The sequence below is a fragment of the Bubalus bubalis genome, chromosome 18 (assembly GCF_019923935.1).
Source record: "Bubalus bubalis isolate 160015118507 breed Murrah chromosome 18, NDDB_SH_1, whole genome shotgun sequence".
Classification (NCBI taxonomy): domain Eukaryota; kingdom Metazoa; phylum Chordata; class Mammalia; order Artiodactyla; family Bovidae; genus Bubalus; species Bubalus bubalis.
Genome location: NC_059174.1, coordinates 63,431,980 through 63,442,320, shown reverse-complemented (window position 1 = coordinate 63,442,320; position 10,341 = coordinate 63,431,980). Strand labels below are relative to the sequence as shown.

The 10,341-nt window shown below is 65.2% G+C and overlaps 1 protein-coding gene across 3 annotated transcripts; it reads right to left on the bottom strand.

Moving 5' to 3' along the window:
- Positions 1-1,032: 1,032 nt before the first annotated feature.
- Positions 1,033-9,486, bottom strand: ZNF444 (zinc finger protein 444). 3 transcript variants are annotated; one of them, XM_025269761.3, is made up of 5 exons: positions 9,326-9,479; positions 7,818-7,823; positions 4,713-5,049; positions 2,888-2,972; positions 1,033-2,071 (listed from the first exon to the last, which is right to left on the bottom strand). In XM_025269761.3, exons 1-5 carry the CDS (start codon positions 9,373-9,375, stop codon positions 1,500-1,502), a joined length of 1,050 nt encoding a protein of 349 aa, XP_025125546.2. In that variant the 5' UTR covers positions 9,376-9,479; the 3' UTR covers positions 1,033-1,499. The 3 variants fall into 3 exon arrangements, with proteins under 3 accessions (XP_025125546.2, XP_044787004.1, XP_025125545.2); XM_044931069.2 differs by lacking the exon at positions 9,326-9,479 and adding an exon at positions 8,284-8,812; XM_025269760.3 differs by lacking the exon at positions 7,818-7,823 and having other exon boundaries at positions 9,326-9,486.
- Positions 9,487-10,341: the final 855 nt, after the last annotated feature.

Sequence of the window (10,341 nt, the reverse complement as noted above, 5' to 3'; positions counted from 1 at the left end):
CACAGGTCCTGCTGCGCGGGGCCGACACCGCAGTCCGCGTGGGTCCCCTAGAGGGCAGGATGCGAGCCCCCGGATGCTGCTGCCACACGGCGAACCTGGGGTCCTCCACCCGCCTGCACCCCCGGCCACCAGCTTCAGACCCCAACCGCGGCGTGGCCACACACCCCGCCGATGCCTCGGTTCCCCCATCTGTGCGGCGGGGTGACCACAGCGCTTGTCTCCTTGGGTTCTGACGATTAAAGCACTTGGTGGCTTTGAGTGCTTCAAAGGGGGGCCTGGGGGCTGGCACTCGGCACGCTATTGGCAGAGCCCCGTCCTCGGACCCCAGCTCCGGGGGAGACACCCCTATCTCCCCTCCTCTGGTCCCCTCGCCGGGTCTGGCTGCAGACATGGCCTCTCCAAGCCAACTTTCTCTGCCATGCATGGCCACACGGACCCCGGGCGTGGAAGGAGGCCCTGCCAGAGACCTTCCGCGAGGGTCACTGCTCTGCAGGCCGGAAGGGCAGGCCTCTGCCTTCATCTCCAGGGCCGGCCCCTTCCGAGAGCGTTATTAGCCCCGTCCCACAAGGTGGACGCTGAGGCCTGAGCGCTTGCCCGAGGAACCCTGGAGACCACTTGGAGCCCCCGCCTCCACCAGCTGTTAATGGTTTCAGAAGGTGGGGCCCGACTCCGGCTGTAAACGCCTGGGGGAGGGTCCAGCTAGTCGCTTTCCCAGACTCCCTCGCAGCCAGATGGCAGGGCCCCGTGGCCTGGGTCGTGCTGGTCCAGGGGCTGGCAGAGCGAAGCGAGGGCCGTGACCGAGGGGGGTTCCTCCAGCAGAAGCCGGGCCAGGCTCGGGCACTCGATGCGCGGGAGCCCAGGGCAACTCACCCCGTCACCTCTCAAGGGCTCATCGAGTCTCTAGACTCAAGGGCAAGGAACCGAGCCCTGGGCTGCGCCGACTCCCAGGGCCCTGCCAGCCGGGAGGGTCCCCGGTGGAGCCCACCATGCCCCTCCCCGGACGACAGCTTGGACAGAACGCAGGCGCCGGGGTCTGCACAACTCATCAGCAGCTTTATTAACAACCCTCTCCAGACGCTAGTCAGCGGCGGTCTCCGGCGCGCGTCCCGGGAGCCGGCGTCTGTCCACCTCGGGTCTGCCTGACAGGCCGGTCGCAGCGCGAGGACCCCAGAGATCGGATCCCCCTGCCGGAACCCGGCCCGTCCTGTCGAAGCCGTGCCGCGATCCACCCGTCCTGGGAGGGGCAAGGGGCAGTCTCCCCGGGCGGGACAAGACCCAGTCCCCTCCCTGCAGGCTCCTCCGGCCCGGGGCCCCGCCCCTGTCCAGGTCTTCGTCTAGGCTCCGGGCCCGGGAGGGTCGGGGTGGGGAGGACCGCAGAAGCTGCGAGGACGAGGGCGGGGCGGGGGCTGGCCCGCAGAGTGAGGTTCGGGGCATCACGCGACAGGGCTCGGGCACTGGGGTGCGAAACCGGGGCGGAGGCCCCGGGCGCGCGGCCGGAGCTACCCCAGGGGCCAGGGCGGGAAGGGCGCGGCGCCCTCGGGGCCCGGGGCCGCCCCGCCCGCGCGCCCGTGGGTGCGCTGGTGGCGGAGCACGTGCTCGCGGCGCCCGAAGCCCTTGCCGCACTGCCAGCATGCGAAGGGCCGGGCACCCGAGTGCGTCTTGCGGTGGCGCACCAAGTGCTCGCGCCAGTAGAAGGTCTTGCCGCACTCGCAGCAGGCGTGCGGCTTCTCGCGCGCAGGCAGCGGGCGCAAGGCCGGGCCCGGGCCGCCAGGGTGCGTGCCGCGGTGGCGTCGCAGGTGCTCCTTGCGCCGGAAGGCCTTGCCGCAGTCGGGGCAGGCGTGCGGCTTCTCGCCCGAGTGGCTCTGCCGGTGGCGCAGCAGGTGCGCAGGCTTCAGCGAGGCCTTGCCGCAGTCGGGGCAGGACGCGGTGCCCGGGGCCGCCAGGAAGGCCGGCAGGCTGGGCCCCGGCGGGTCTGGCGGCGCCGGCGGGGGGCTGCCCGGCTCCTGCTTGTAGGGGCGCGCGGCCTGGGCGTCCGCCGTCGCCGGTTCCTCAGGCCCGGGGGCTGCATCTCCTGCAGGCAGAGGCGCAGAATCAGGACGGCCATGGACTGGCTCATGGATGCCAGCGACAGGGTGGTTCACGGATGGAAGGTGAACCAACAGGTGCAGGGACGGGGGGCAGGGTGGTTCATGGGCACAGCCAGGATGGATGGACGGGGGGGATGAGTGGGCACTGGGGGTGCATAAGCTGGGTGGGTGGACGGACTGGTTGATGGGTGGGGCAGTGGAAAGACTGGTTCAAGGATGGGGGGACAGGATGCTCCATGGATGGGGGTGGACGGACTGGTTGATGGAGGGTGGACCAGCTGGCTCAGGGATGGCGGGGCTTGGGGTGGACAGACCGGTTCACGGATGGGGAGGTGGAAAGACTGGTTCATGGGTGGATGGGGGGCGGGTGGACGGACTGGTTGATGGATGGGGAGTGGGCTGGTTTATGGATGGGGGGCGGGCTGGGGGAAGGATGGATGGGCCGGCAGGTGGAGAAAGACAAGCTGTGGGGGGATGGACAGAGGCTGCCAAGGAGGCGCCTGGTGAGAACCAGGGTGCAGAGCCGGGGTCAGGCTGCCGGGACGCAGCCCTGGCTCAGCAGGCGCCCATCCCGAGTCGGTTAGTCTCTTCTGTGCCGGGGCTCTTGCTGCAGGGAAAGGCTGGTGACGCCGGGGTCTTGAGGCGGCCACGGGATGTCAGCACTGCGGGCGCTCTCGTCCTGACCCCTACCCCCGTGTGCCGGGCCCTCTGGAGTGGGGTCCGGCACGTGGGGGTTGGTCCATTGAACGCATGAGTGATGGACAAGCGGGGAGCGTGGTGCGGAAGGAGGGGCTGCTCACCTGAGGGCGTCGCCCCACCGGCTTCCTCTCTCACGCCGACCCCAGAGCCTCCGGTCGCATCCTGAGGCGCCCTCGTCGCTGGTCCCTGGAACCAGAGACCCCACGTGGCCAGCTGAGAAGCCGGAGCCCCGCCGCTCGCCCTCCAGGTCCTGCCGCAGGCTCTGAGGGCAGCGGACGCCGGGCTAGGGTCCTCCATGGACAGGCCCATGGAGAGGCCCACATGGCGAGGCCTGAGACCTCCCGCGGAGCACCTCGGCAGCGGGTCCTCCAGCCCCCCGCAGCCTCCTGAGGAGCCCAGGCGGGCGCCCCTCACTCCCAACTCATGGGGCCGGCGGAGACCATGACCCTTTACTGCTCTGAGCCACTGCGCTTCGGGCGGTTTGTTACCCAACAGACAGACCACTGATGGAGCCGCTTTAACCCTGCTTTTAGCCTCGATGCCCTGTGCCAGCTCCAAAACAAAACGCAGAAGGAAAATACAGACGCTACTTTCAACTCAGGACCAAATTAAGGAGCTTTTCGCAGTTGTCCCGTGGACGGCTCAGAACAGCGTGGCCCGGCCAGAAGTCCATGTCCAGAGAGACAACTTCAGACCCACAACTTCTGGCTCCTTTACGCTCTTGTCGCGGCTACTCGAGGAGTCTGTGTGGAGTCATTTCTCCTGGAAAAGCCTCATGGACCTTCTGGTGGAGTCACTGGACTGCCTTTACCAGGTGGCTCAGTGGTCAAGAATCTGCCCGCCAATGCAGGATACGTGGGTTCGATCACTGGGTCTGGAAGATCCTCAGGAGTAGGAAATGGCAACCCACTGCAGTATTTTTGCCTGGAGAATCCCACGGACAGCTCTGCCGCAGGGAGAAACTGGCCCCAGGCCAACTCAAAAGTGTGTGGGAGGCCCGTCACACTACAACCCGGAGGCCGCGGGGCTGACCCTCCAGGCGCAGCAGGACCCGGGCTGCCCCAGAGGCCTGCCCTCTGCCCCTGCCTGCTGGGCGGCAACCCTGGGCCGGCTGGTCCCGCCAGACTGGGTCCTGGGGCCATGCTGGGCGATATGAGGACCTAACTCATGGCAGCGGAGGCTCCGGGCCATGCGGGCACGCGGCTGCAGCCCCACCGCACCTCCGAGCGGGAAGCTTGGGAGCACTCCGGCTGGGGCTCCTCCGTGTGCCCCGCCACATGCTGTCGCCCGGGGCTGGCACTGACCCTGGGTCCCGGGAGCACTCTCCTGGCCTCTCCCCACTGCCTTTCCTCAGCAGTTAACCAGTGTCCTTCGGCCGGGACCAACCACAGCTGTGGGCAGGGCAGGGTCAGCCCTCCGGGTGGTCCATGGACCCTGAACTTGCATCCGTCGTCAGAAGGGTGGGCCCGTCAGAAGGGTGGGTCTGGGGCGGTGTTAGTCGTGTCTGGCTCTCTGCGACCCCTTGGCCTGCAGCCCGGTAGGCTACTCTGTCCTTGACTGTCTCCCGAAGTTTGCTCAAGATTGCCTGTGCACCCACCGTCCCTTACCGCCAAGGCAGGCCTGACCCTTCCCCCTGCCGCCACCACACCATGGACCTCAGGGTTCGTGGAGCCTGTTGGGGGTGTCTCCATGGGGAGCTGGGGGGGCTGGGGGCAGGAGGGCGAGCATGGGGGGAAGGGGAGGGGGAACCCGGGGGCAGGGGGTGAGCATGGGGGAGGGGAAGGAGGAGCAGGGGAGGAGGGACCCAGGGCGGAGGGGGGCAGGGGGTGGGCGAGGGGGAAGGAGAGAAGGGACGGGGAGGGTGGGGAGCGGGAGGAGGGGGACCCGGGGACCCGTGGGCAGGCGGAGGGCAGACCCCGGGCTCACCCACAGCTCCTCCAGCAGCGCCACGGCCTCCTCGCCGCTCTGTGGCCGGCGGCTGCACACCCAGGCCTGCACCTCGGTGGGCAGCGCGCTCAGAAACTGCTCAAGCACCAGCAGCTCCAGCATCTGCTCCTTGGTGCGCACCTCCGGCCGCAGCCAGGCCCGGCAGAGCGTACGCAGCAGCCCCAGCGCCTCGCGGGGCCCCGGGGCGTCGCCCAGGTGGAAGTGGCGGAAGCGGTGCCACGGCGAGTCGGCGGTCAGGCCCTCGGCGGCGCCTCGCTCCTGCTTCACGGGGCCCAGGCCCAGCGCCTCCATGGGGCCGGTGGCGGGGTCACGGTGCCTGCAGGGAGGGGCCGCAGTCAGGGCGCGCTCCGGAGGGGGCCCCACATGGGAGGGCTGGCCGCCCCATCCCGTGCCTCAGTTGCCCCCCCCACCCCCCGAGATGAAGGGCTCGCCCGCTGCGTGTGGGCCCCTGTCCCTACTCTCCCCCACTCCTGCGTCCTCCCTGCGAGGACCCAGCGAGGCTGCGCATGGAGGCCGCCGGTGCCCGGGCACCCGGGCCTTGTCATCAGTACCTCCGATGCCGATGGTTGCACCCCGATGCCACCGCACCCCGGAGGCAGAGGCTGCTAGCTCCCAAGTGCTCCCGCCCCGCCTCTCCCTCACTAACCAGGGTGGACACAAGTGTGTCCCCCTCCGCCCCTGGAGCTCATGTGGACTCTGGCCCCAACGTGACTGTACGCGGGGCCGGGGCTTTGAGGAGGACGTGGAGGAGCAGTGAGGTCGTCGCGGTGGGGCCCAGGGTGTGGCTGTCTTCACAGGACAGGGCAGCTCTGGCCCCGAGCTGGGGGGACACAGCGGGAAGGGAAGACAGGGTTCGCAGGCAGGGGAGAGGCCCTCGCCAAACCCCCGTCCACCTGCACGGATCGCGGCCGGATTCCCGCCTCCCCAGCCACAAGGAGCAAGTGTCTGTGGTTGAAGCCGCCTGTTCTGCGGTGGTCAGGCCTCGACACTCACAGGGCTCCCCAGTCCCAGTCTGGGAGCTGGGAGATGCTGGGGACTGACTGTAAAACCCTCCACCCTCTCAGTGGAGTCACTGGACTGTCTTCCCAGGCAGCTCAGTGGTCAAGAATCTGCCAGCCAATGCAGGAGACACAGGAGACCCGGGTACAATCCCTGGGTCAGGAAGAGCCCCTGGAGTAGGAAATGGCAACCCACTCCAGTGTTCCCACCCAGGGAACCCTCTGCCCTCCACTTCCTCATCCCCTTTCCAAAGCAGGGGACACAGACGGGCAGTGGCCTCAGTCCTGAGGACTGAAGACACAGAGCAGGGCTCCAGGGCGGGGCGATGTGGAATGGTCTGGGGACATTTCTGACATGGCACAGCCGGCATCTAGCCAGCGGAGGCGGGGACGCTGCTGGGGACCCTGCAGGGCCCAGAACGGACCCACCCCGACAGAGAAGGACGCAGCCCTCAAATAAACCCCGCCTGGAACCACGGTCCTCAAACGGCCCAGGGACCCTGGCGTTCCTCTGGGGCTACCTTGAGGTGAGAACACACTTCCTGAATCAAAGAAGTTACCAGCCCCTTTCCCTGCCTTCTCTCCCAAGCATGCGGTAGGCCTTCCAGGGGCCTCGCGGGGAGCAGTGGCGGCCGTGGAAACCCAGCTAGCTGTTCAGGTCACACTGAGATGTGCAAAGACAAGTGATGCCATGCTTCCAACTTTTCGTTTGGAAAACACGGTTTTTTTCATTTAAATACCATTATGGGGCGTGGGAAAAACTGGGAGACTGGGATTAACACATACACACTACCACATACAAAACAGAGAACTGATACGAAGCTAGTCAATAGCACGGGGAACCCTACTGGATACTCTGGAAGGACCTATATACGACTAGAATCTATAAGAGTGGATATGTGCATGTGTAACTAATTCACTTTGCTCTACAGCAGAAACACACTATTGTAAATCAGCCATTCATGGGTGCGTGTTAAGTTGCTTCAGTCGTGTCCGAGCCTTCGGGACCCCATGGACTGTAGCCCACCAGGCTCCTCTGTCCACGAATTTTCCAGCAAGAAGACTGGAGTGGGTTGCTAGTTCCGCCTCCTGGGGATCACCCCAGCCCAGGCACTGAAGCCACGGCTCTTAGGTCTCCTGTGTTGGCAGGTGGGTTCTTTACCACTAGTGCCACCTGGGGAGCTCCTTAAATCAACTATGAAAGTGAGTCATTCAGTCGTGTCCAACTCTTTGCCTCCACATGGACTATACAGTCCATGGAATTCTCCAGGCCAGAATACTGGAGTGGGCAGCTGTTCCCTTCTCCAGGGGATATTCCCAACCCAGGGATCGAACCCAGGTCTCCCTTATTGCAGGCAGATTCTTTACCAGCTGGGCCACCAGGGAAGCCCTAAATCAACTGCACTCCAATAACAAAAAGAAAAAAAAAATTGAGAAAAAAGTGCTATTTATGTTAACACAGAAAAGTCAACTACTGCTATTTCTAAATGCATTAATTACTATTATGAGATTTTCTCCGCCTTACTTTCTGAGATGACTCAGAGATGTAAACAAAAGTGCTTTGGGAAGCATCTTCAAAAATTGTTTAAAATATAAAGGGGTCCTGAGCTTAAAACCTTTGAGACCACTGGCCCACAGCCTGTTTTTAAATAAAAGTTTTACTGGTGCACAGCTGTGCGTATCTGCTGTGTAGAGAGGATCATCTCAGACTTAAGCTGGTTTGATCAGCCAGCTAATAAGTGGCAGGGACTGAACTACACTGGCCTTAAAGCGTGGCTGCAAGGGGAGGAGCAGAGGGACAGAGTGGGAGATTGGGATTAGCAGACACAAACTGTTATACACAGGACAGATAAACAAGGTTCTACTGCACAGCTCAGGATCCCAGTCCATCATGATATGGTTCATGATCAATCCTGCGATGAACCACCATGGAAAAGAGTAAGAAACAAGACCGCAGCAGTGTACAACTGAATCACTTTGCTGCACAGCAGAAATGTGAATCAACTAAACTTCCATAAATTAAGTTTAAAAAAAAAAATGCAAAAAAGGGGGAGGGAGGTTCCAGAGGCAGGGGACATATACATACCTACGGCTGATGCACGGTGATGAACGGCAGAAACCAACACAATATTATAAAGCAATTATGCTTCAATTTTAAAAAATTATTAAAAAAATAGACAATTAAACAATAACATAAATGTTAAAAAAAAAAAAAAAGACGGAAAAAATAAATGAGAAGGCTCTGGGTGGAGCGTGCCTGCCTGGCTACCACTTTTAACCCGGCCAATGTTTTGCAGCCTCTTTCACCCAGATGCCAGCAGTGTCTCCCCAATTGTGACAACCAAAAATGTGTCCCGGAAACTTCCACGAGTCCCCGGCGGCAGGGGCAAGGGCAAGTGGGCCCTGCTGGGGAGCCACCGGCCCACTGGACTAATATTTACTCAGACCAAAGGGCCACCTTCCCAGCGAGTCGTCCTAGGACAAGGCACGCCACCTTTTACGCTCTGAATCTTCCGTCCCCGGGGCTGCAAAATGGGGAAAGTCGGACCAACCTAGACGTCTCAGAAGTCAAGACGTACGGAAAACAAAGATGCTGCGGGGCGCGCGCGGGGGCGCCAAGCCAGCCTTCCACCAGCGTCCGCCCTGCCCACTCCCGTCACTCTGTGCGGTGCCGGGGACACCGCTTCCAACAAAAGCGCCGGCGCTGCACCCAAGCACCCGCGGGAGCAGGGGCTGAACGGGGAAATAGAAAGCGGGCGGCGGGGCCGCCGCGGACGGCCAGGAGAGCAAACACAGCCCTGCAGCGCGGCGCGCCCACCAGTCAGGCTGTCGGGGGGAGGGTGGGGGGCACGCGTCCCCAAGCAGGAGAGAAAGGAGGAGGGCAGCTGACCCCGGCCGGGGAAGGCGCAGCTCCGCCGAAGTGCCGCCGAACTTGCAGAGGCCCGCGCGCCGGAGGGCCGCCCGCACCCCGCCCGCGCAGGGCCCGCCCCCTCCCCGGAGCCCCTTTCCGCAAACCTCTCCGACCCGGTCAGTCCCCGCCGGCGCCCCCAGACTCCCAGACAGGGCCCAGCCCCCGCCCCAGCCAGTCCCCTCCCCCTCCCCCTCCGAACCTCCCCTACTCAGCCCCTCTCCGTCTCCAACTCTCCCTACCGCCCCCGGCGTTCTCCGACCCCGAGACCGCAACCCCCTCTCCTTTCCGACCCACCCCCACCCCTACCCCCTTCCGACCCTCCCCCTCCCCGCCGCCCCCCTCCGTCTCCAACTCTCCTCACCCCCGGGACTCGCACCCCCACCCCATTCCCTCCCCTCCCCCTCTCCCTCCGTCTCCAACTCTCCCCGCCCCGCCGTTCTCCGCCCCCCTCCCTCTTACTTCCCCTCCCCCTCCCCGCACCCCCGCCGTTCTCCGCCCCGGGACCCGCACCCCTCCTCCTTCCCGACGCCCCCACCCCCGTTCGCGCTCCCAGCCCCCGGCTCCCTTTTCATCCCCTCCTCCACCTCCGCCATTCCTCCCTCCCCGGGCCCCCGCCGGCCCCCTCCCCGAAGCTCTTCCCGCCGGGCCCCTCCGACGCCTCCCTCCTTGCCCCCCTCGCTCACCTCTCTCTCCCGGGCGAGGCCCCCCCAAGCCCCCTCGGCACCTCGCGCATGCGCACAGCGCTCACCAGGACTCCATGCCCCGGCAGGCTTTGCGCCAAACGCGCCTATCCCCCTCCCCCCAACCCTCCCAGACGCCCCGCGGCCGCTTCCCCCCTGCAACTACCCCGCCGCCCTCACCTAGAACAACATCTCCCAGGGAGCACCGCGGCAAAGGAGGCCTCTCATTGGCCCTCGCCTCGGCGACCCCCCCCCCCTTGCCTCACGCCCGTCCCCGGAAGGCGCCACAGGCGCCAGAACTACATTTCCCAAGATGCATCAAGGCGCCGCCAGGTTTTGGACTACATTTCCCACAACGCATACATACGGGTCTTCGCCCGGGCCCGCGCGCGGGCACCCCACCACCCGACCCTGGGAAGGCGCAGGCGCGCTGAAGGGGCCGTGGGAGGAGGAGCCAGGGCGGCGTTGCCGTGGAAACCGGAGCGGCCCGTCCGGAAACGAGGCCTCTGCAGCCCAGAAATCGGTCGGCGGGGAGGGGGGGCCCGAGCGGAGCTCCGCGCCAATCAGAGCTGGGCGCTGCGTCTCCTTGACAACGGGCCGCGCGTCATCCTCCCTCCCCGCCCCGTGCGGACGCAGCGGGGTTCGAGTTGGCCACGCGGCCGGGGCGGCGGGCCTCCGCGGGGGCGCCGTCCGGGGGCCGGCCGGGGCGCCGTGCTCGGCCGTGTGAGCCTGGTTCGCGGGTCCTAGACTCCGTTTGCCTCCCCGCCTTTGAGTCGGGGAGGGGGCTGTCTGCAAGGTCTCGACGGGCCTCCGGGGACCGGGCCGCAGTCTCCCCATCTCAGACCCGGGAAGGAGATGCACAGACGGGCACAAGACCGAGGCCGGCCCGGGAGCCGCACGGACCCCGGGCTCAGTCATCGCCCGGGGCCACACCTCGTGTCCTTGGGAAGGGTGAGGCAGACACGCCCCTCGCCCCCACCTCCGCCTCCGAGGCTGGTGCGCAGACGGGGTGAGACAGT

What these genes read in the sequence shown, in the direction of transcription:
- ZNF444 (XM_025269761.3), bottom strand. Translation starts at nt 9,375, where the DNA reads ATGCGCGAGGTGCCGAGGGGGCTTGGGGGGGCCTCGCCCGGGAGAGAG. An exon ending in CGCTGCTGGAGGAGCTGTGG is followed by an intron (nt 2,973 to 4,712) that starts GTGAGCCCGGGG and finishes CTCTGGTTCCAG; the next exon opens with GGACCAGCGACGAGGGCGCC. An exon ending in CGGTGGGGCGACGCCCTCAG is followed by an intron (nt 2,072 to 2,887) that starts GTGAGCAGCCCC and finishes CTCTGCCTGCAG; the next exon opens with GAGATGCAGCCCCCGGGCCT.